This window comes from Cyanistes caeruleus, chromosome 25 (genome assembly GCF_971803275.1).
Source record: "Cyanistes caeruleus chromosome 25, bCyaCae1.hap1.1, whole genome shotgun sequence".
Taxonomy (NCBI): Eukaryota; Metazoa; Chordata; class Aves; order Passeriformes; family Paridae; genus Cyanistes; species Cyanistes caeruleus.
The window spans coordinates 1,219,676-1,242,740 of NC_141725.1; the positions used below are offsets into that span (position 1 = coordinate 1,219,676).

Below are 23,065 nucleotides of genomic sequence, written 5' to 3' on the forward strand. Positions count from 1 at the left end.
TTGCCTATTTTGTTTGATTTATTCGAGTTGCTGCTGTTTAATACCAGTGTATTTGGTTGGTTGGAATAGTGACAAAGCTGTGTGTTTGTAAGCTGTAGGCAGTCAATAAAGAGCAAAGCTGAATAAAGCATAGCCTCGTTCACAGGGCTGCCCAGTGCCCAGGTTCTGTGAGAAAAATTCAGCAGCCCGGGACATTCCGTCCGTGACCAGTGTCCTTCTGTGACCTCCGCCTGCTCGATCCAGCAGAGCGCTGTCCAACCCCTCCCCGGGGTCAGTGCTGACCGCGGTTCTGATGGATTTCCAGGGAGCTGCGGGAGCGCCCGGTTGTTCCCGCAGCTGGGAAGGGGCCGGGCCGGTCCTGGCGGGAACCGGCACGAGCGCGGGGCCGGCTCTGCGGCTGCCAGGACCGCCCCCGATCACGTGACACCGGCCCGGGCCCCGCCCCGGAGTGCACGGGAGGTGGGGGGGCCTCCTCAAGGGCCCACGCTCCGCCCTCGCGAGAACCCCATTGGTGGAAGTCGGGATTGAGCGCACGCGCTTTTCCTGCGCGCTCTGACTTTGTAGCAGCGCGGCGGTCCCAGTGAGTCCCTCCGGTGCGGGCCCGCGGCATGGCCGGGCCGCGATTGCTGCCACCGGGGCTGCCGGTGCTGTTGCTGGTGCTGCCGGTGCTGCCGCTCCCGCCGCTCCCGCCGCTCCCGCCAGGCACCGGTGAGCTGGGGGCGCGGCCGGGCGGGCGGTGCCCATTGGTTCCCCGCGCACGCCCTTCGCTCTCATTGGCTGCCGCCCTCGTGCGCCCCGCGCGCGGGGTGTCCTCGCTGTGGGGCGTGCGAGGGCTCCCCACGCGGGGCCCCCCTCGGCCTCCCCTCACGCGCCCGTCCCCCGCAGCTGCCCCGTCCCGCTGCGGCCCGGACCAGTTCCAGTGCGCGCCCGGCGCCCCCTGCTTCCCCCAGGACTGGCGCTGCGACGGCCACCCCGACTGTGAGGACGGCGGGGACGAGTGGGACTGCGGGACCGCGACCGCGGCCGAGCCGAGTCCCGGCGGCCCCGCGGTGACCTCGTCGAGGAGCTCGGCGGTGCCGCCCGCCAGCAGCGCAGGTACGGGGCCGCGGGGTGCGGGCAGCGGCGGCCTGGGGGCGGGGGCGACAAACCGGACCGAAGCCTTTGTTCCGTCTCTGGCCTATCCGGGGCAGCTGCGGTCACCGCGGGTCACTGTGAGTAGAGGAAGCGCTATGGGGGACACGCACCTTCAGCTTCCTCTGGTGGGGGTGGCGATGCCGTCCCCCAGGGCTCCCTCGGGAAGGGCCTTTGAAGTACTTCCTTCCTTTTTCCAGAACGTGCAATTCCCAGCAGCTGCTTCGAGAAGACACTGGAATCTCTCCACCTCCCGAGCTCCTCTGATCTCTGGGGAATGGGCAGGGTGAAGGGAAGAGGATGAGGAGGAAGTTCTGGGCCATCACAGCTGGCTAGGAGCTACAGACACAGTGTTTGGGCTTGTGTCCGGCTGTGTCTACACCCCACTACTGGTGGGACCAGAGCTACTCGGCTCAGGAGCATCCTTTGTCAGACCTATTGGCTTTCTGGGGTGCTTGGGAGGGTGCTTCTGGCTTCCCTCACCCGGAGGTTTCCAAGGGTGTGGAGAGGAGAGAGATTACTGCAGGTGTGAGAGTCTGGATTTGGGTTTGATGCCTGCACTTGCTCAATTGACAGGTGAGGTGAAGAGCTGCATTTTGGTTGTACCTGTGGCTTCTCAGTGCTGCGAGGACAGGTTGGCGTGATGCAGTTCCAGGTCCAGCTGGGAAATTTCCCACCTTTCCCTGTTATACATTTCCAGTAGGACTTTTTTCCTCCAGTGTGGGTTAATCACAGTAGCAGCAGATAAGGTTTCACTTAAGTTGAACAAGGCCTCTTGGTGCTCTTGAGGTGAGCTGGGAACTCATCCAGCTGTGGACTGAAGACTGCTTTGAGTGCTGACCATAAGGTGAGTTGGAAGCCTCACGGACTTGTTTCTTTTTCCTCACAGAGCCTTCAGTTACACCTGAGCCTGAGGTCTCTGTGCCATCAAGGAGTCCAGGTTACACATGGATCTTGATTGTTGCAGGTACATGAGACTCAAGAGTGCAGCACATGGTCTTGAACCTACTTACCTTGGGCTATAAATTGAGTGTCCTGATGGGGTCAATTCCAGACCTGTATCAGTAGCTGCTTTTGTTGGCCTGGGAGGGCTAAGGGAGGCCTGACACCACACATTAATTATTGCTCTGCCTTTGATGTGTCATGTCCTTGAAAAGGCCATTCTTTGCGATCTGGCACTAGCTCACCTCCTCTCTGTCTGTCCCTTGCCCTTGAGGGACACTGCTCATCTCTGGTTGCTGCCTCATGGTGTTGAGCAGCAGAGCCCTGTCCCAAGACCAGGGCAGTGAGTGGGTCTCTGCTTGTGCACTCTCCTCTCCAGAGCTCCTGATTATCCTGGTAGCTGCAGGTTCTGTTGCTGTGTGGGGTCTGTCCAAAGCAAAATGCAGATCTGACACCTTCAGTCTTGAAAAAGCATCCAGGGAACAGCTGATGCCTGACAAGAGCCGGAAAGGCTCCTTGCCCTGAAGGGTAAGTGTTTTGCATCCCATTTGTTTTGCTCCATGTGCCTGAGGGAGAAGTTCCTTCTTGCCCTGTGTTTCTGGCAAGAAATTTCTAGAGCTTTCCCCTTTGGGTGTAGGTTTTCCCAGCATCCCTGGTGCTTGCCAAGCAGATGCCTGGGGTTTCAGTCTGCCCTGCAGCAGCAGAACTCTCCCCTTTCATCCCTGATGCCAAGGACATGGAGCAGTCCTGCTGAGATACTGATTTTCTGGTGTGGGATTTTTTTCCTCCACTTTGCATAAATTGATGTCAAACTAGGTTTCTTCCCAAAGGATTGTCAATAACCAGGTGTTTTCCTGGCTTTGTAACAGGGACCCTTATTCCAAGGTGCAACTAGCCCAGTCTGTCTCCTGCTCACCACAGCCTGACTGAATTGGACATCAGCTCTCAAATCTGGGTTGTTACACTGGAATACCAAGAAGATGCTCCCTTTGTAAATGAGTTTTAGATTGTGGGACTGCCTTGGCTCCAGAAATAGCACAGGACCTCCCCTGACGCTGTGACATTAGCCCTCCCAAAGGTGGTAGAAATGTCTCCATTGCTCTGCATGACAATTGTTACTGCTGATGCCCACCACCGTGGCCTCGGGCCCGAAGATGTTTTTCTCCTTGAAATGCCAGGTGCTGTTCAGCTGTCTCCTTCCACTTCCAGCCAAGAGCCTTTTTTCATCTGCCCCATTCTTTCTCCTGGATTTTGTCAGGAAACAGGAGCTTTCTCACCTATTTCCATAGGTTCTCCCTGGCTGCACAGATCAGACAAAAACTCCATGTTTGCACTACTGTTTGATGCTGCTCAGTCCCATGCATGGGAGGCCTTTACTGAGAGTGCCACCATGAGGGTGACAGTTGCTCTGGCTTTGCTGTGCTGTTACCTGAGCCCGCATGGGGCAAGGAACTCCTTGGCCCTGGACTGGCAGCTCCTCTCACACTCCTTTCCACAAACATCTCCACCCTTGGCAGACCTGCTCTGCCCACCCCAGTGCTGAATGCTGCATTGGGCTCCTCTTAACACTCTCAATGGTGTCTTCCTTAAAACTGTTCTGACATGAGTGATGTCCCTTGAGGGTCAGTACTGGGACCAGTGCTATTCCATGTTTTTATCAGTGGTGTGTAGAGTGGGATCAAGTAGATCCTCAGCCAGTCTGAGGATGAGACTGGGCTGTGGAGTGCAGCTGGGGAGGGGGATGTCATCCAGAGGGGTCTTCAGGCCCACAGGAATCTCATGAAGTTCGATAAGGTCAAGTGCAAGGTCCTGCACCTTTGTTAGGGCAAACCTTGGAGAAGAGATGGCTCCAGGGAGCCTTGTTGTGTCTTGTCCATGTCTAAAGGGGAATTGTAAGAAAGATGGAGAGGGGTTTTTCACCAAGGCCTGTTAAGGACAAGGGGCAACAGATACAAACTGACAGAGGTTTAGGTAGGACATGAAGGAGGATTTTATGGTGAGGTCCTGGCACAGGTTTCCCAGAGCAGTTGTGACTGCCCCATCCCTGGGACCAAGCTGGACAGGGCTCTGAGCATCTTGGTCTAGTGGAGGTGTCCCTGGAAATAAATCATGTCTTGGGTCTGACACTGTCTGTGTGGCACATGGAGTCCCAGCCAAAGGACTCAGTGCTGTGCAGCTCTCAGAACTGACTGTGCAGGGGCAGATTAGTGCCCAGTGCCTCTAGTTCAGCATTGGCCACGTGCACCTTGCACAAGTGTTCACTAAGTGTGCCAAGCTGCTGCCTTGGCTGCTGACCTCTGTGCCTTGAAGGTGGGAACTTGGCTTGCCAAGCAGACACCAGTCATAAGTCTTGGAGTAGGAGTCTTCCGCTCCTGGATAGCATGTGAGTGCTGCCATACCCCATGAGAGAAACTTCTATATGTGGTGTGGAGTCCTGAGTTATTCCAGGGCTCCTATTTTTAGTACCAAGGAGTCATTTGCAAGGGCACACACAACCTTCTGTTTCCGTAGGGGCAGGCAGAAATAGCTGTGGTGACTGACACAGGAGAATAAAGAATGTGAATTAACAAGTTCTGGAGTCTTTATTTTTCCTGGATATGTGCATTTGCATGGATTCTGTATCTAGGAGGCCATCACCTTTGGATGGTCACATCTTGGGAAAGAAGACTTGGTGTGGGTGGGCTGGCCTGGGATGCTGTGGGGAAGCCAGTGCTGCTGTGCCTTCCCAGGACAGATGATACTCCAGCACACACCAGCTATAGCAGACAAAATTAAATACAGGAGCAAAGCAAACAGAGAGGGTGGAGACAGGAGAAACAGATGCCACAGTAGCACCAGAGGTGCTACTGCTGACCCAGGAACAAGTGGGGAGTTCAGCCAAAAGCAAGGTGAAAAAAATGCCTGAACTTGTCCTTTCTTTGCCAGAGCAGAGTACAAAGTGGGAAGCACTCCAGGAAGGGCTCCAGGAGTCCCAACAGGACAGGGCTGAGCTGGGGCCAGTTGAAGCGCTGGTGCTGGCAGGGCCACATGGCCAAGGTCAGCTGTCACCAGCCAGTCCCAGATCATACCGTGAGCTGCAGCTGCCAAGCTGAGCCTGCCTGTTCTTTGGTACAAGGCACAGTGCTTGCTCTGTGTGATGAGGAGTGAGGGCCTGAGGCAAATTCACAAGACATTGCAGGTTTTGCTTTCTGCTCCCTGAGTGCTTCAGGGTTCAAAGAAATACATTTCATGGATCTTGTGCCAAAATTTTGGGCTGTGTTTCTGACAGCAATTTCCCTTCCTCTGTCCAGTGCTAGAAGTGTTTTTGTTGTTCTAATCTCCAAGCTCAGGGGCTTCACTTGTAGTGGAGCTTGAGCTGCTTTTCAAGCCAGGAGCATCTTTGTGCTTCACATCTCTGTATTTAATTAGACCAGTTCATGGAGATCAATATGATGTTTTACATATTGAAGTAGGATCCTCTTCCATGGTAAGACCTCAAAAATCAGCCTGTTTAATTTTGGTTCCCCTTCTACTTGCAAATCAAAGGATTATTTCCTCCTTTTCAGTTCCAATAGTTCAGAGGAACTATTACTGTCTACTTGTATTTCCAGTGTTCCCTGTTCTCTGTTCCTGCCCCTGTCTGGGTGAGTAGTGGGGCTGAAGACACAGGGCAGGGGCACAGAGCAGCCTGTCCCTCAGGGGACCTTCTTGCACACTGTGTAGAGGTGGTTCCTTCACCTCATCCGCTCTAAATCTGCACTGTGGGACTTGAGGGATGAGCTGAGAGGTCATGACCATCTCCCCTCCCCGGCTGTGACAGCTGACAGCCGGGCCAGCTGCATTAGCCTTTAACGAAGGGCTGGTGCCAAGAGCAGCATCTGCTGTGGGGGTACAAAGACAATACAAACCCTGCATGTCTGCACCTTCCTGTCCCATCAACAGAGGGTAAATTGAGGCAAGCTTGTGCTGTTTCCAGTTTGCTGTCATGGATGTCCTTCCAGGAAACAGCATGCAGCAAATGCAAACAGCTAATAAGAAGAGAATAAGGGAAAAGAGAAGTGCAGAGCTAGAAATAGTTCCTTACATAAAGGACTAGTGCCTCAATCTCATTAGTGTCTTAAGGAGCGGGCACTTGGCCGCCTCTGACTGCTACAATGCAAACCCCAATCTGATCAGCAATCAGCTTTGGGACCCCGGCAGGTGACACGTGGCACCAGGACACAGCTGTGCCCCTCGGGCAGCCACTCCACTGCCCTGAGCTCGCAGCACTTGTCCTAGTCAGTGTGTGCCCAGTGGGAGCATTCCCTTGAAGCCAGAGCTGCTGTCCTGCTGCCCATAACAGGAGTCACCGCTTCGGAAGGCTGGGCACCATGAGGCAACAATGGACCAGGCGCGCGAGTCTCTCGGCCAGCCTGAAGATAGGGGATCACCGAGGCCACTGCCGGACCCCGGAGGAAGAGGAATCCTACATCCCATTTGCACAGGACAGCCTGGTAAGGCAATGGAACTCCATGCAGAACGTGGCAGATAGTAACCAGGAGAAGAGCCAGACTCCCATCCAAAGGAACAAGTACCTGCTCAACATTAACGTGGGTGGCAAATTGTTCCAGATAGCTTACAAGGTACTGGCCCGGTATCCCATCACCCGGCTTGGGAAGCTGGCCCTCTCTACAGATCCTGTGAAGAAGCTGCAGCTTTGTGATGACTACTTGGTGCAGAAGAATGAGTACTTCTTTGACAGAGATCCTTCAATTTTCCACTACATTTTCCATTTCTACCGCAGTGGGGTCCTGTGGGTGATGGATGAGATGTGCCCCAGTAACTTTGTTGAGGAAATTGAGTACTGGGGAATCCATCTGAAATACTCCCAAAGCTGCTGCCGGATCCTGTTCGAGGAAAAGCGAGATGAACTCAGTGAGTACCTGAAAATAGAGAAGGAGCTGGAGGCAGAACTGGAGCCCCTGGAGTCAGGGGCGCAGTTTGATGGCAAATTTCTGGGTCGGTTTCGGAAAATGGTCTGGAACCTCATTGAGAATCCATACTCTTCTGTCCCAGCCAAGATAATTGCTGTCATGTCAAGCTTCTTTGTGCTTATCTCCATTGTGGGTATGACACTGAGCACAGTGGAGGAGATGAAAAACAAGACAGGGAAAATGTGGATGGAGCAGATGGAAATGGTCTGTGCCATCTTTTTCACCTCTGAATACCTCATGCGGCTCATATCCTCCTCCAGCTTCAAGAACTTTCTGCGGGCAGCATTTAATGCTATAGACCTGGTGGCCATCCTGCCCTTCTACATCCAGATCCTCTTTGAAAATCTGGATGATGGAGACATGCAGTACCATGAGGAGCTGCACAAGGTGGAGAATGTGAGCAAACTGGGCAAAGTCCTCAAGCTCATCAAGCTCATGAGGATCTTCCGCATCCTCAAGCTGGCACGTCACTCCACTGGCCTCCGAGCCTTCAGCTTCACCATGCGCCAATGCTACCAGCAGGTTTGCTGCCTCCTCCTCTTCATTGCCATGGGGGTCTTCACCTTCTCCGCTCTCATACACTCGGTGGAACATGATGTTCCTGGCACCGACTTCACCAGTATCCCCTGCGCATGGTGGTGGGCAGCGGTAAGGTGTGAGCAGCTTCTTCCAGAGGGGCGTGGAGGAGGCTCTGTGGGTAGGGGCTGCCCTGGTGCTTAGGGGATTCACCACTGCTGCTGGCCAGGAGGCAGAAAGGGCCCAGCCTTCCCTCCAGCTCAGTAATGGTGGGAAACTCAGAGCCCTGCATGTTCTGAGGAAAGAAATCAGAGGTTTGGACTGACCTGAGAGGCTCAAAATCTGGTCCTGGGATGGGATGGTGGGACAGAGGTGGTGGCTTGGGTACTTCCAGGCCTGACTTGAACAAAGGGGATGTGACTCAGCTTTATCTGTCATGGGACCCATGTGTTGAGTGGGTGCAGCCTGTGGGCATGGGGTCAGCCACCTTGGATAGCCTGAGACCTGGGCAGCACTGCAGCCCTGCTGAGCTCGAGAGGCACAAGAGTTTGTGGGTCTGAGATGGGGAACCCAGGGCTGCATGTGGGACCCATAGTCACACTGTGCCTCAGCCCGTGTCATGAGAGTGGACACAGACTGGGGTGTGCTAACCACTCGCTGCCCTACTTGTGCCAGGAGCCGGCAGCTCTGCAGAGCTGAGCACTATAATAAACCTGGCATTGCCTCTGAGATGGGGAGCAGCTAAAGCACGAGAGCCAAGGGTTATGAGGGCATTTTGATTTACAGATGAAATTATCCCGCAGATCACTTCTGCTCTTACAATACCCTTTGGCCACCAAAGGCTATCTGCTTCAAATTCATCCCTCCTCAAGGAGGAGCAAAACCAGCAACATCACTATGTTCAAGTGCTTCAACATCCCAGGCTAAGCCTGTCCCTGGGAGCACAGCTCCCTGCCAAGCCCAAACCTCTCTGGCCTCAGCTGCTCACCCTGTTCCCATAGCGCTGCTCCCCATTTACTAAACACGGTTCATTCCCAGGCAATGCCTCTGTTTTCCATGGAGGGGAAAGCTCCAGGAAGGTATCCCTCCAGGAAGCTTTGTCTGGGAACAAGCACCTTGCAGTCAGGAAGCTCTGGAGCCACAGCTCTGAGGGGGAAGGAAGCTCCAGCAGACACCGACTGCTGGGGAAGGCTCAGCTCAGGGGTGTCCAGCTGCCTTTGAAGAGACACACACAGAGCAGTAAGGGAGCAGGGTCTGGCCTTTGATCTTTGCTTCTGGGGCTCAGCCAGCCCTTTCCTTCAGCTCTCCAGGCCTGCCTGGACAGCGACGCCCTGGCTTTGCAGGCTCTGGAGAGGGCACAGCTCAGCTGGCTGCTCTCAGGGCCAGGGTCTGGCACTGGTCACAGGGGACAGGTGGCTCCACAGAGGGCAGGAGGGAGTGAGTTCCAGCACCAGCCAGTGGGGTCTGCTGGGCTTGTTTCCATGGGATTTTATACTTTTCTGTTCCTGCACAGGTCAGCCTCTCCACTGTGGGCTACGGAGACACTGTGCCTGACACAATACTCGGCAGGATGGTGGCGTTTGTCTGCATCTCCTTTGGCATCATCCTCAATGGAATGCCCATCTCCATCCTCTACAACAAATTTTCTGACTACTATGCCAAGCTGAAGGCTCATGAGATGAGCCAGTCACTTCAGCTTTCCAGGAGGATCCGCTTGAAGAAGCGAGTCCTGCAGAAGTTCTCAGAGTGCTGGAGAGCTGAGCCCCGCTATTACCACTGACACAGGCTCCCCACCCCGCAGACATCCCCTGTCCTGGCCATCCTCACAGTAGGTTCTGTCCCCCAGGGAGGCTCTGAGCTATGGGCAGAGTCCCAACAGTGCTGGGGCTCTGCTGTTGCACAGGAGCTGCTGCCAGCTGGGACCTCCCTTACTGCTGTGTGCCAGACACTGCTGTCCCACAGAGCAGCCAGTCACAGGTGGCTTGGGAGCTGTATGGCCAGGGCAGGAGGTTTGTCTGCCACGGGCTGAGGCAAAGGGCACTCTGACATCACAGGGAGTGAGGGATGGGACTGAACTGTCACCTGTCCAAGGCAGGTAGCCCAGTGTGACACACGTGCAGGTGCTGCTCTGTTTCCCGCTGAGTGGGACACACACAGGCTCTCCCTGCCCAGGGCCCAGTGACTCCTTCCCAGCCAAGCAGCCCAGGCCTAGTCAAGTGTGGGGATTTGGGTGAAGGCCCAGAGGAAAGGCTACAGCCATGCATCCTTCCAGCCAAATCTGTTCTTCTTCTCACTACCCTGGAGTCTGGGGCACAGTCCTGACTTGGGATGCTGTTGTGATGGACCTGCAGGCACTATAGGCATACAGAGCTTGTAGCCAGAGCACCCTCAGGAACAGGCATTTAACAGACCAGGCCCAAAACTTCATTGTCCTGCATTCTTGTCCAGCCAACTGTGTGTCATTCAGTAAACTGCTCATCATTTGGAGTGAGGAGGGGACATCACCTCAAGGCTCACAATTCCATCAATGCAAGGACGGGGCTCTCAGGGATCCATGTGAGCCTGTCCATGCATTAGTTTTGGAATGAGGTGCCTGGGCCTGGGTGCATTGGAACTGGAGCTGGGACATGCATATGATCAGGACACACCAGTTGGGTCTGCCCTGTGTTCACATCATGGGAGGCAGTGGGGGGGACATGTCTGGGGGGCAGAGGGGAAGGATTTACCCTCCAGCATGGGACCATGTCCAGTCAATGGGCCTCCTGAAGGGATACACCCTTCCTTTGGGTGAGATGGAGAGAGGGATCTCGGGCTGCAGGGAGGATTGGTGTGGGGATCAACAGCTGCTGGTGCTATTTCCAGGAGAGCAGGGGGAAGAAACTGCTGCCAGCCAGGCTAGGGTACAATTTACTTACTTGTGAGCAGGACTTGGAGATGCAGAGGTGCCACGGGACCCCTGGTGTCAGTCTTGGACTGTGGCTAAGCTGCTGATGTTGGAAACTTGGGAAGAGACTTGGGGGAGCTGAGTCCTCTGGCAGGGACAGCCACACTCCCACTGAGAGCTGAACTGCAGGGGGCAAGGGGGCTGTGCCAGCAGGTGTGAGGGGACCCCTACCCTGACCACCAACACCTACACCCACTCCCTAGTAACCCACATTTGACACCCGCCCTCTGTACACCTCCCCGGCACTGACCTGACCCCACAGCATTGGGCGGCTCTGGTTTCCACCCCATTTTTCTCTCTGTTCTCAGAGAGAACATTCTCTCTGAGCACAGCATTTTCCTCTGACCATCTTCCCCCAGAGCTCTCCTGCCCCACTGTCTGGGTTTCAGCTGCAATAGAGTTCATTTTCTCCCCAGTGCCTGGTACAACGCTGTATTTTAGATTCAGTGTGAGAATAATCTTGATCACACACTGATCTTCCAGTGGCTGATGGCTGCTAGGAGACAGGCAGGGCACAGATCAGTTGGTGCTGAGCAATTAGGTATTGGGCATCACTTGTCTGTCTTGGGGTTTATCATTCCCTCCTTTTGGTGTCTCCCTTTTCATTACAAATATTATTAAATATTACCATATTTTATTTCATTTCCATTATTGAACTTTCCTTATCTCAACCCACAGGTTTTACCTTTTCTGATTCTCCTCCCCATCCCACCAGGGTGGAGGGGGAGGCCAGTGGCTGTGTGATGCTTAGTTGCGATCTGGGGTTAAACCACAGACAGACACTGCCCCAGCAGTCTACCCCTATAGACACCCCCGTCCCACCCCAGACTCCATCACCACATTCCCCCAAGTACCCCCATTGCCTGCTCATCTCCCTGCACCCCCAGTTGCAGGCTGATGGATCCTGAGACCATCCAGCTTTCAAGGAATGGGGCACACCAACCTCATCCCCTTGCCCCTGGAGACTGTGCTGCAGCTACATCTCCATCCCTCCATGTGCACCCCCTTCCCTGTGCCTGCAAGATGTCTGCTTGTCCTGTTCATGGCAGCAATTCAGAGTCCACAGGCAGCTTTTGGAGAATGGCATGTTTAAATAGTTGCTCTGAATTAATTTTACAAGTCACAGCAATGCAGGAATGTACGGACATTTACAGGACACTGTACAGGCGGTATCTGTCATATATTAGTGCTCTTGCTATATACATATAGTACAGCCTGCAGGAGCCTCTGCATGGGCAGGGACACCCATGCACCTGCACAGAGCACCCCAAAACGGAGCTGCAGCCCTGTGGCTACTGGTTCACACGGGCTCCTTCAAGTTGATTTAATCAGAGCTTGGCCCTGAGCCTTCCTGGGCTGGCCCTGTCAGGGAGTGACACCATCCAGGGCAGACCCTTGCTTTGCTCGTCCCGATCTGTTTTATAGGGTTTATAGGACAGAGACCTCACTGATGCTCTGGAGGGAGCAGCCTCCACTGCAGCGGTGATTCCAGCCCCCTTCTCCTGCCTCAGTGGCAGCCACAGCTCCCGGCCACCATGTCATCGTACTGCTTGAGGACAACATTCTCGTCATCATCAAAGTAGAGGAGGTTGATGGAGTAGAGCTTGTCAGGCACACAGCAGGGGCTGCTGACACCCTCACTCAGCTTCAGGGCATTGATGATGGACTGCACTGTGGCATGGTTTGTTGGCCGCATGTTCTCGCCCAGAGGAAAGGGGCAGGAGCCTTTGCAGTGGAAGGCGTTGTACCCCCGTGGTGAGATGATCCAGCCAGACCAGCCAATCTCCTCGAAGTCCACAGACAATGGGTACCTCTGGCAGGATTGGGGCCGGTCCAGCGAGCGTGTACTGCGTGATCTGCCCAGCTTGGGCACTGGCAACTTGGCAGGGAGATCAGGAGCCTGAGGCTTTAAATCTGTCAGAAAGAGCATCCAATGCCATTGGCTATTGCATGAGCCTGGGTGAAGGAAGAAAATACTGCAGCCTCCCCCCACCCCTGGCCATCCCTCCCCACAGGTTTTGTCTGCAACCTCTGGTCACAGCCTGTCACCAACTCAGACAGAGCCACCAGAAGGTGACAGCCTCAGTCTCACGCCAAACTCAAATCCAGCTACACATCTGTAAGCAGACAACACCCCTGAGTGGGCTACACCAGAAATGAGAGAACCTCTCCTACCAGCCAGGGAAGGGGGTTTGGATTTGAGGAGTCCACATGTGGGGATGGGGAGTACCCCTTGGGGAAGGGATGTTGGCACCAAGGGAGTCGTGCCAGGCGTATGGGACTCACCTGGGAAGCCAGCTGTGGGCTGCAACGCTCCACGGCGCCCATCATCCGTGAAAAGGACCAACATGGGCTTCTTGCTCTCATGGTGGCCCCTGCCAGATGCAAACTGCAGTGGTGGGGGGTCGAGCGGGTTCTCATCCGGGCTCTGGACTGTCACCAGCAAACCCTGGTTTCTGCTTTCATCTTCAGTCCAGTCACGAACCTGGGGAACCAAACCAGTGTCATGGTGGACCAGGACAGGCACTGCACTGGTGTCCTCACAGGCAGGTCCCAGGCCAGCAGCAGGACATGGTGAACTGGGACCCCTTGAGGCCACACTCTGTGTGCCATGAGAAGGGGTTGCTCTGGGGATGCAGCACAGGGGACACTGGCAGGAGCCACCACCAGAACTCCCTGCAGAGCAGTGAGACAAGTTTGGGGAAGGATGAAGCAGCTCCTGGGGCTCTTGGCATGACTTTTTCTTCCCCCTCCCAGAGGATGCATCTCCCCATGTCACTGCAGAGACTGCAGACAGGAAATTACACTGGAGCCTGAAAGGCTTCTGAGGGTGAAATGGGTTTAAAAACCTCCTGCATGTGAACCCCAGGATCCTCTCTGTGCTGCCCAAAACAGAGGAAAAGTGACTCACAGCCGATGTGATGGCAAAGACCTCCCAGCCCGAGGTTTGCAGTGAGACCGTCCGTGCTACCAGCAGCTTCTTCCCTCCAGAGGTGTCTGGCTTGTCTTTCTCCAGCACCTGGTACACACTGACCTGGGGAAGGCAAAGGTGGTCACCCCTTGATTCTGCCTGAGGGGTTGACCCTGGACAGAGGTATGGGGGGAGATGGGGAATTGTCAGCATGGATCTATAACAACCTTGGTGTGTCTTTGCTGATGTTTGCACAAGCCAGAAGGATATTTAAGAACCTGCCACAGTTAAATCATCATGATTCTCTGTGAAACATTTGTTCATGTGATACTAGAGCCAGATCATGTTCCCACTGCAGGCAAATGACCACAGTGTGCCAGTGGCATCCCTGGGCACAGGCTGGGGGACAGCCCCATCTCTATCCTCATCCCCCTCCTCACCTGGCAGAAGTGGTGCCTTTTGGGCCTATGTGTGACCCTCTGCCAGAGGCGGAAGAGGTGCAGCTCTGCCATCAGGATCTTCTCATTCTTGGCCACGCTGGAGAGGACAAACAGGAACCGCATCTCCTCACTGTGCGCTGGAAAGAAGAAGGATGCATTGAAAAGAGCAAAAACAGCGGTGGCAGCACCACCAACCACATTCAGCCCCTCCCCAGAGCCGCATCCCAGTACCACAGGGAACCCCCCCACCCTTACTTTTATCCAGGAAGCTGCGGACGGTGTTGCCCTTCAGGACGAAAGGGTTCTTGGTGACGCCATCCGCATTGGCAACAGTGTTGAACAGATCCACCATGTACTGGGGGGGCCGCTTGAAGTGAGTTGGGGGGGCCGGAGGGTCTTCCATGCCAAAGACTTCCAGGAGTTTCTTCAGCGCCTCAGCCCGCCGGCTCATCAAGCTGGCTGGGCTCGGGCATCCCGTCTTGGCCAGGGCCAGCAGCAGCAGGACAGTCCCCAGCATGGCTCTGTGCTCCCTGTCCCTACACAACTCCCCCGGCCTCCCCGGTGCTGCATTTATAACTCACTAGAAAGCTGGACTGGAGTAAAATATGCACAGGAGCAATCAGGAGGGTAAAGAGAGTTAATTGCCATGCTAACAAGGTGAGAAGCCTGGCTCCCGGGCCCCCTGCATCAATTAGCCCCAGTACACAAGAGGGAAGGAGGACGGCTCACCAGGCACTCCCAGGGCTGGCAGGGGAAACGGGGGTCTGGGGCCACCAGACCCTTGCAGGGTCTTGGCTGAGCTGCATTTGCTCTCCGTAGGAGACTAACTGGATTTTAATGATGGCACTAATGGGACAAATCGGATGACTTTTGTGTGGAGGAATGCAGCCCATCAAGATGAGCATCCCCTTCCCATCCCGGTCCAGTCACAGCAGCTCATGCTGCCCCTCTCGAAACCGCTGCTGAGAGCAAGGATCGTGGCGGGGGCTCAGTATCACACTGGTGTCCCTGTACCATGTTCCTGTCAGGTGTGCAGGGTGGGGTGCCCCGGGTCCCCAGTCTGCCATGGGGCAGAGCGGGTTCCAGCAGAGGACCCGGCAGTGCTGCAGCCCCAGGCTGTCACACTGCAGCAGCAGCACAGCACCCTAATCCAGCTTGCTTTTTACTACTACTACTCATCATTATCATCATCATCATCATCATCATTATAAAAGGCTGTTGTCTTCCTGGGAATGAAAAGGCATTTGCTCCTAATTCCTGAATGCTTGAACTTAATGAAATATTCGGGTAGTGGGATAAAAGCCAATTCTTTAGGTCTTGTTCCCCAATCACAGAGAAACCAAGCTAGTGCAGGTGGACATGACACACTGCACAGCTGCCATGGGAATAAACGGAAAAAATTAGCATTAATTAACTAATTCATCAGGGCTGGAGCCCTGATAGGACCACCTGATGGGAGACAAGGTAAAGGCTAATGTCCAGCGGTGCCCACAGTTTATTCCAACCCAAAGGGTTGTTAATTATGCAGAACAGGCACGGTGACACCGACAGGCTGGAGTTAATGGAGAGAGGAAATTATCTGTACCCCTGGGATCCTCTCCTTTCTCTCTCCAGCTCACCAGAAACACGTCCAAGATATCTGGGGGTGCCTGCAGAGACAGCTCTGCCCCAATATGCCCAGCTCCTGGTTCCCTCTCTTGTCTCCAGCTCCAGTTTGTAACCTGGAGCAGCCAACCCGTGCACCCCCCAGCCTGTGCCAGACGGCTGCATCCTCCAGGGATGCTGGATGCAGAGGGGCCGTGGAGCTGCACGGTGGAAACCCAAGGACCTGCAAATTGCCCATGATGTTTATTTTACAAGCTGTAAAACATTTTGTAGAGGGTTCATTTATACCCGCTGGTTAAAGTAGCTTTTATACTAAAAACAGCCTTATCTCATTTACATATCCTACATACAGTCTGGCAGGGTCTCCAGGAGCCCCACCCGCAGCTTCCAGCCCCGCTATCCCCGATACTTGCACTCCCAGATGGCAGCGACGGGTGCGTCTGGAACCTGAGCATGTCATAGTCGTGAGGGCACAGTGTCTCGGGGCAGCTTGTGCCCAAAACAGGCATTCCTCTCTGTCTTGTGACTCCCTGCAGCTAGAGAAAAAACAGCACATCCCTGGTACATCCCCAGTAGACTCCCAGTGCAGTCAAAGAAAAACCAGTATATCCCCAGTACATCCCCAGTACACCACCAGCCCCCTATATCCTGGACCTTTCACTTGGGAAAAGGGTAGATGCTCTGGAGTAGGATGAGAGAGAAGGGAGGCAGCTTTTTTCCTGCAGCATCTATTCCTTACTCTTGGAGTAACTCGTGAACTGTCACCTCCCTCTGCCTGAACAGATCAGGTCTTTCTTCCTGCATGGTTTGATTTGCTTCCCTTTGCATGCAAAGAATCCCAGCACGGTTTGGGTTGGAAAGGACCTTAAAGTTCATCTCATCCCAACTCCTGCCATAGGCAGGGACACCTTCTACTATCCCAGGGTGCTCCAAGCACCAACCTTGCTTCCAAAATGGGCTGGAATACTCCCAGGGATAAGGCAGCCACAGCTGCTCTGGGCTACCTGTGCCATGGCCTCATCACCCTCCCAGCCAAGAATTTCTTCCCAATATCCCATCCAGCCCTGCCCTCTGCCACTGGAAGCCATTCCCCCCTTGTCCATGTCTTTCCTGTGCTGGGGACCCATATTTTTATGTCTACAATCAACACATAGTCCTGCCCCTTCAGCCTGAAACAACTGCCTGGACACACCCTGCCACAGCAACCCCCTACTTCCCCACAGCTTTGCCAGGAGGTGAGAGACAGAAGTGGCACATTCCAGGCTCTAGAAGCCACTGTCAGGATCTGTCTGCTGTCCTGGGACATCACAGGCTCTGTAACCACCTGCTGAATTCAGCCCCATCATGGCAGGTCTGGCTCTCCCTCCAGCACAGCACAGCATGGTGGGTGAGCTGGGGGTGCTACCCAAACCCTGCTCTGTGTGCCCCCAAACCCCGGGAGCCGCAGATGCCTTGGGTGAGAGGAACAGGGGCAGCTCCCACCTGGCCCGGGGTGTGGATATGCGGGAGGGAGAGCAGATGGAGCCTGACAGCTGTGCTTACCTAAGCAAGCAGAGATCCCCCGAGGAGCAGCTGCCCAAGCACCTTCCCACACCGATTTCCTGCAAAGATTTGCAAAACAAAGGCACAAAAATCCCCTGCAGCACCTCAGCAGGGACACCCCAGGACTCTCCACCTTCCCTCCAGCCTCAGGCTCAGCATCCATCCCCAAAGAAGGGCAGCAGCTGGTAAGAAATATTTTGGGGGCATAGCAGTAGTTTTTGAATCAGAGGTCCCTGTGTACGAAGGTATACTCAGCCTACTAGGCAGTAGGGTCTCTGCTGAACTGAAGACATACCTAACAACTAAATGTTTTTTAAAATAAGTATCATTGTTCCTTAATTACTTTTTAAAATAAATCCTCAATCCAAATAAAAAGCCTTATGTTCCTTTATGTCTCTGATGTATGCACGAATTAGTGGCAGTAAAATACATTTTATATCATGAAAGAATATAAATGTGAGGTTTTTACCACTCTAGTTCGATGCTAGTGTGAAGCTGTTGATGTTAGAGCATCTACCCAGCAGCTCAGACCCCACATGAGGGCCCAGCTGAGCTCACCAGAGAGGAGCGAAACCCCTGGAAACCTACCTTGAGCTGTTCCTCCCTGTGTCCTGCACAGTTCTGGACAATTTCATAATAATATCCTACCTGGGAGACACGGTAGCATTTTTCCTTCATTTCACAGTTCTGCAGTGTCTGAACCACCTCTCCACCACATGGGTTTTTGACCAGAACAGTGCTGAAATTTGTGGGCACACAGAGAAGTCCATCTACAAGGAATCAAGAAGGAAAATTAACTTGGAGCTGCAGCCCAGATTCCTGCAGAAGCAGTACAGAACAACCAGCTTTTGGCATCTAGCACCCTCTGGAAAAGGCTGTTCTCTGTGTCAGGGTCCCAGCTGGGAGTTTGGGGCTCATTCCTTCACCAGTTCCTGGCCTTAGTGGTAGGCTTTGTTCCTCCATCCCAGTTTGAGACCATGAGGAAATGGCAGTTATTGTGGGTTTAAGTTGTGACTGATGTCCCTGACCCTGTGAAAGTCCCAGTTCTGGGGAGTGAGCACCAGCCACCCCATGTTATCTCTGAGAAAAACTGTATTTGAACACAAAATATTGATGTCAGAACTTTTCCCAGAGCCACACTCTCACACCAGGGATGGGGGAACGTGATTTAGCATTTACTCATTCAGTATTTCCCTCTGGATTTGCTAGGGACTGTGCCCTTTATGGGCTTCTCAGATGCTGGAGCCAGCATTACAGGCTGTCCTGCAGACACATTCCCCAGACACCTCCAAAGGGTGTGATCTGCACCGGGCTCCCCACAGGAACACCTGGGATGGGGAAAGAAGGTAAGGGAAGTTCAGGGAAGGGAAGTTCAGGGAATGGGAGAGGAGAGGAGGCGAGGTGAGGCGAGGCTGGCCCCAGTTCTGGGGTGTGGGATGAAGGGAGGCTGGTACCAGAGGAGTGGAAGAGGGAGGTGGACAATGGACCCAGCTCTCGGGGTGCAGAACAAAATCCTGCTCTGCCTTTTCTTTCCCTATTCCAGCTTTAACTCAATGAAAAATTCCCAGGGCATGAAGCAGTTCTGTCTGGATTTGAAATTCCTGGTTTGGTTGCAGAGAGCAGGGGGGAGGAGGGTTGGCACACCGACAGCCACATCCCTGCTCCTGTGTCAGCACCACACCAGGACAAGCCACCATGGCAGGTCCTGGATGGCCCAGGCAGGGGCTCAGCAACCGGAGAGAAGGGATAAGGCTCCTCCAGCTTCAACTACATCAACTTGGAAGGGCAGAGGCACAGACTGTCCTGCATCACAGTCTGAGCTACTGATCTGCGTGGAAAGAAACAATATTGTTTCTGTGCTAAATCTTCCAGCTTTTCTCCACTCACCAAGTAAATTAGGGTTAAAAATCTCCATTGCATGACTAGAGGAAGGGGAGAAGGATGGCTGGGCTGATAGCCAAGTGGGTTTGGGCTCCATCTAGGACCTGGGTCCTGCCCTGCCCCAGCCTTTGGGTGTGGATCCTTCGCGGTTTGTGTTTGGCTCCTGGTTTTGAACGGGTTTTGAGAGTTTCCTGCCCCCTCCCAACTACTTCAGCAGCTGCTAGAGGAGATTTCTTTGTTCCAGGATGGAGCTCTTTCCAGGGGGAGGAAAAGTGATTTCTGAAAGCAAATATCTCTGGAATGCCTTAAGAGTGGGACATAAAATGACAACCGATTTCTGGAAGTCAGTGTTTCTGGGCTCAGTGTTTTTGAGACTTTTAACACTCCTCTCCATCCCCATCCCGCTCCGCCCCATTCCTCTGATGTTTCCAAGTCTTTACCAAGACATTGAAAGGATCAGCCCGACATGAGATGGGAAGATCCAGAAGGAAAGTGCAGAGACCTGCCCTAGGGCAGAGGCAAAACTGGCGGCGAGTCCGCATTTGTCAGCCCTGGGCTATTACCATGACTGAGATTCTCCCCCTCCACTCCATGAATTCCCGTCCCCGGAGCAACAGAATCATCCAGCACCTTCCACTAACACGTCTGGGAAGTAAATGCTGATTCTCCCAGCTCTGGAAGAAAGCACTTCACGCTGCCTAATTGCCTTTTCCACTTGCAGCTGGATAAGCAGCTGCTGCTGCCGCTTGTGCAGGCCCTCCTGGCGCTGTCCCAGGAGGGGACCTGGCCTCAGGCAGAGCCCTCGGGGGGCTCCGCCGCCCCCTCCCGGCCCCTCCAGCTCACAGAATCGTGGAATGAATTCCTGAGCCCTTGCGCTGCTCTCCGGGCTCACTTTAGCACTCCCTCGGTCTCTGTCCCTCTCTAGCGGCGGTGCCACAGCAGCTTCCTGGAGGTTTGAACGGATTGGTTGTTAGAAATGCAAAAAAGAAATGACATCAGCAAATTCCAGGACAATTGAATTTGTCAAACAGCTGTGGTAAATCATTTCAACACCACTTTCAATTCTGATAAAATGAGTTCATCTCCAGTGACGTGTCTTGGGTTTTTTTAGGAGTGAACTCACGAGACAGCTCACTAGTTCACAATGAACAAGTTCAGCTTTGTCACAGTGGGAGGTTTTGACCCGTCTGGAATTATTTAGTTTGGAGTTTCCATTTCCAAGTGATTTTGAGCCATCAGTGTAGTTCACTGGTACTAAAAGGGCATTTCAGTAAGTAAGAAAATTGCATTTTCCAGGGCTCTGTATCCAGCAGAGCTTTTATCATCAGATTAGTTTCCTTACTTTGACTGGGAGGGTTGGAACAGAGACCCCCGAGGTCCCTCCCAGCCTGGGTTACTCTGAATCCATGCTCTCTGGCTAAAGGACATTTCCCTGTACATGAGGTGGTTGCATCCCCATCCTCACCCATGCACATGGCAGAGAATTATCACTGTGCTTGCAGACCTGTGTGGTAAAGACCCAGCAACAGGCAACCCCAAAACACAATCCCAATGCTCCCAAAGGCAGGGGCTCTGCTCAGCAGACTGGGAGCTTGGACATTGGTGCTGGCACACAAGAGGGCTCATTCCCATATTCCCAGAGGGAGGGAGAGGAGCTCTCCCTTGTTCATACCTGCACTGTAGGTTGGGTCAGAGCATTTCCCCACATCCATTATGACTTCCCAGGGAGAGTCTGGAAAGGTTTTCAGGGCTGGGAGCTGAAGACATTCCTTGGGGCAGGTGCTGCAGTGGCAGCCCTTGACCACCTCCATCTCCCCAAGGCCTTTGAGGAGCAGGAGCTGCTCCAGGTGCAGCCAGGCCAGCTCACAGTAGGAAATCCCTGGGGCAGGAACATGAAGCTCTCACCTGCAGAGGTACAGGACAGGCCTAGGGACACACCCATGTGAAAACACAGTGCAGTGAACAACCTCCAGCATCAGCTCCTGACACAAACCTCTCCTGACCTGGAACTGGCTCAGCTTTTCCTCCTCTCTCTCTCTCACCCTGCCTGCCTGGAGGACACTGCACCAGCAGTGCCACAGTGTTGGTAACAATGGGACAAATGGTAACAAGATTTGTCTTAGCTACAGGTGATCCCTCACAGGACACACAGGTGCAACATCCACAGAGTTTCCACCCTTCTCCAGGGTCTTTTATCCCAGCGGAGATGGGACTTTAGGCAATGTCAGCTCTCCTGGGATGACATGAGCAGCTGTGTCCCAAATGCACAGGCTCCTTCGAGTCCCTCATAAGAGTGACACATGGCACATCATGTGGGAATGACATCCTGCCAGTCTTGCTCAAAGAGGCGGAAGCAGGCCTCCAACCTCTCTGCACAAGAGAGAGCAGCTCTCAGGTACAGCAGAGGTGGTTGAAAGAGCTGCTAGGCTGTGACCAGCCAGAACTGTTCTGCCAGGGCAGCTGGGTGGGCACTGCCACAGCCCCTTCCCTGGCTGAGCCCTTCCTCTGCCCCAGGCATCCAGCACTGCTAGAGAGTTTCCATCTGTCTTACCTGGACAAGCCACTGCTCGGACTGGGAAGGATGAGAGACTCAGCGACAGGTTTTCTCAGAAGCCAAAAGCAGGTCTTTTAAAACGTGTATAAACCACGTCCCAGTCCCTAGCACCTGACCCTCCCCCTGCCCCAAGCACTCACCTTCCTGCTCCTTAGGAAATTGAGCATGGAGGACTGTCTGGAGAGCCCTGGGAGGCTGAGGTGGAGGGAGATGATCTGCTGGGATGGGCACCTGGAGCGGCATTCCCGATGTTCATGCTGACAGGAGCTGATGGGACTGCCAGAGACACCTGTGAAACACTGGATCCACCAAGGGTTACCACTCATGCATTGTGTGAAAATGAGCCCAATCCAAGGCTGAGTACCACACAAACACCCACAAAAAAGACATCGCCCACCCCTGGGAAGTCTGCCTGGGAGAGATTCCTTCAGTCTGATGCAGAAATTCCTAAGGGACAGTCTGGCAGTAACAGCGCTGTCACATCAAACTGGTGTTTACAGACCAGGAGTAAAACACTTTATATTAGACTGGTCAGCGCACACAAACTAAAAAGAATCAAAATTTCACTGGGAAATCAGAGGCTTTTTCTTTAGTGAGCACACGAGGGATGGGGTGAGAACAGGTCAGTGCCCTGATTAGCAAAGGGAAAGGGGATGCTCAGCCATGGCTGAAGCACAAATCTTGCACTGAGTGAGCCTCAGCCCAGTGGGTCGAGGGCAGAGGGCTCCATCTCTCCTGGAGCCCATTGAAGCTACTTGAGCTGAAAACAAAACTGTCCCCGGTGGCCAAACCCCAATATCACAGCTCTCCACACGTCCCGCATTGGCACATCAGCTCTGCATCAGAGGATGGGAAGGTGGCATCAGGTGTGGGAGCAGGGGAGGTGCAGGACCATGGCACAGAGGTTTGGACTGGTTTGCTCTACTGTATTTTGAGTTTACAAATTATCAGTGTTTATTGGCTAAACGCTGTTTCTTCTGGAAATCCTTTTCAAATGAGCTATTTTTCCTCGATAGCAGTGTCTGTACTCCAAGATTTATTGATGTAAATCTTTATTTCACCAGATAATAGGGAAGAAAACTTTCACAAGAAGTGCCCATGGTGTCATGCAACACCACTGTAATCTGTTTGCTTTGACCTGCTGAAGTCACAGACCCAGTGTGTGCTGCAAAAATGTAAATTTTGCATTGACTTAAAAATGGATTTTCAGTGTACCCAGTGCCAGCGGCAGGGGACCAAGAAACAGGAAGGGACATTTGAAACTTGCACTTGGGGTACAGCTGCTGCTGGCTGCCTGAGAGTCCCTTTGCTCAAGGAAGGAGTGAGCAGGAAGCCAGGCAGTAATTCCCAGCTTAACAGCCATTCCAGTGGTGATTCCTGTGGGTGCTCCTCACCCACAGCAGAGCAGACAGCTGGCACTTGGCAAAGGACAGTGTGCCAGCTGAAGATACTGTTAACCCATTCTCCCAGCTCTGCTGCCATACAAACTGTGATTTTGATTTTTAGGCAAATATTTTAAATATATCTCTCAATGATTTTTGAGCACTCTTGGGAACCCAGAGAGGTTGCAGCTCACTGAAAGCACACTGCACCTGGGGAAGCACAAGAAAATCTCCAGTACATCCAACACTTATACCTGCCTTCCCT

At 53.6% G+C, this 23,065-nt stretch overlaps 3 protein-coding genes across 3 annotated transcripts; 2 read left to right on the plus strand and 1 right to left on the minus strand.

Annotated features, from left to right (window-relative positions):
• Window positions 1-126: 126 nt before the first annotated feature.
• Window positions 127-4,643, plus strand: CD320 (CD320 molecule). Its single transcript, XM_086862874.1, has 5 exons — window positions 127-708; window positions 886-1,095; window positions 2,021-2,098; window positions 2,453-2,601; window positions 2,943-4,643. The coding sequence occupies exons 1-4, from the start codon at window positions 609-611 to the stop codon at window positions 2,596-2,598; spliced, it is 534 nt and encodes a 177-aa protein (XP_086719000.1). The 5' UTR covers window positions 127-608; the 3' UTR covers window positions 2,599-2,601; window positions 2,943-4,643.
• LOC111940377 (potassium voltage-gated channel subfamily V member 2-like) lies at window positions 4,163-11,122 on the plus strand. Its single transcript, XM_023943035.2, has 2 exons — window positions 4,163-7,673; window positions 9,055-11,122. Exons 1-2 carry the CDS (start codon window positions 6,423-6,425, stop codon window positions 9,319-9,321), a joined length of 1,518 nt encoding a protein of 505 aa, XP_023798803.1. The 5' UTR covers window positions 4,163-6,422; the 3' UTR covers window positions 9,322-11,122.
• Window positions 11,123-11,556: 434 nt separating this feature from the next.
• LOC111940378 (bone morphogenetic protein 2-like) lies at window positions 11,557-19,535 on the minus strand. The gene is made up of 7 exons (XM_023943036.2): window positions 17,632-19,535; window positions 16,984-17,042; window positions 14,092-15,977; window positions 13,837-13,973; window positions 13,397-13,519; window positions 12,772-12,970; window positions 11,557-12,399 (listed from the first exon to the last, which is right to left on the minus strand). The coding sequence occupies exons 3-7, from the start codon at window positions 14,351-14,353 to the stop codon at window positions 11,993-11,995; spliced, it is 1,128 nt and encodes a 375-aa protein (XP_023798804.1). The 5' UTR covers window positions 14,354-15,977; window positions 16,984-17,042; window positions 17,632-19,535; the 3' UTR covers window positions 11,557-11,992.
• Between the last annotated feature and the right edge of the window lie 3,530 nt (window positions 19,536-23,065).

What these genes read in the sequence shown, in the direction of transcription:
- CD320 (XM_086862874.1), top strand. Translation starts at nt 609, where the DNA reads ATGGCCGGGCCGCGATTGCTGCCACCGGGGCTGCCGGTGCTGTTGCTG. An exon ending in GCCGCTCCCGCCAGGCACCG is followed by an intron (nt 709 to 885) that starts GTGAGCTGGGGG and finishes CGTCCCCCGCAG; the next exon opens with CTGCCCCGTCCCGCTGCGGC. An exon ending in ATGGATCTTGATTGTTGCAG is followed by an intron (nt 2,099 to 2,452) that starts GTACATGAGACT and finishes TCTCCTCTCCAG; the next exon opens with AGCTCCTGATTATCCTGGTA.
- LOC111940377 (XM_023943035.2), top strand. Translation starts at nt 6,423, where the DNA reads ATGAGGCAACAATGGACCAGGCGCGCGAGTCTCTCGGCCAGCCTGAAG. An exon ending in GCGCATGGTGGTGGGCAGCG is followed by an intron (nt 7,674 to 9,054) that starts GTAAGGTGTGAG and finishes GTTCCTGCACAG; the next exon opens with GTCAGCCTCTCCACTGTGGG.
- LOC111940378 (XM_023943036.2), bottom strand. Translation starts at nt 14,353, where the DNA reads ATGCTGGGGACTGTCCTGCTGCTGCTGGCCCTGGCCAAGACGGGATGC. An exon ending in AAAGGCACCACTTCTGCCAG is followed by an intron (nt 13,520 to 13,836) that starts GTGAGGAGGGGG and finishes TGCCTTCCCCAG; the next exon opens with GTCAGTGTGTACCAGGTGCT. An exon ending in GCCCACAGCTGGCTTCCCAG is followed by an intron (nt 12,400 to 12,771) that starts GTGAGTCCCATA and finishes TCTTTCTGACAG; the next exon opens with ATTTAAAGCCTCAGGCTCCT.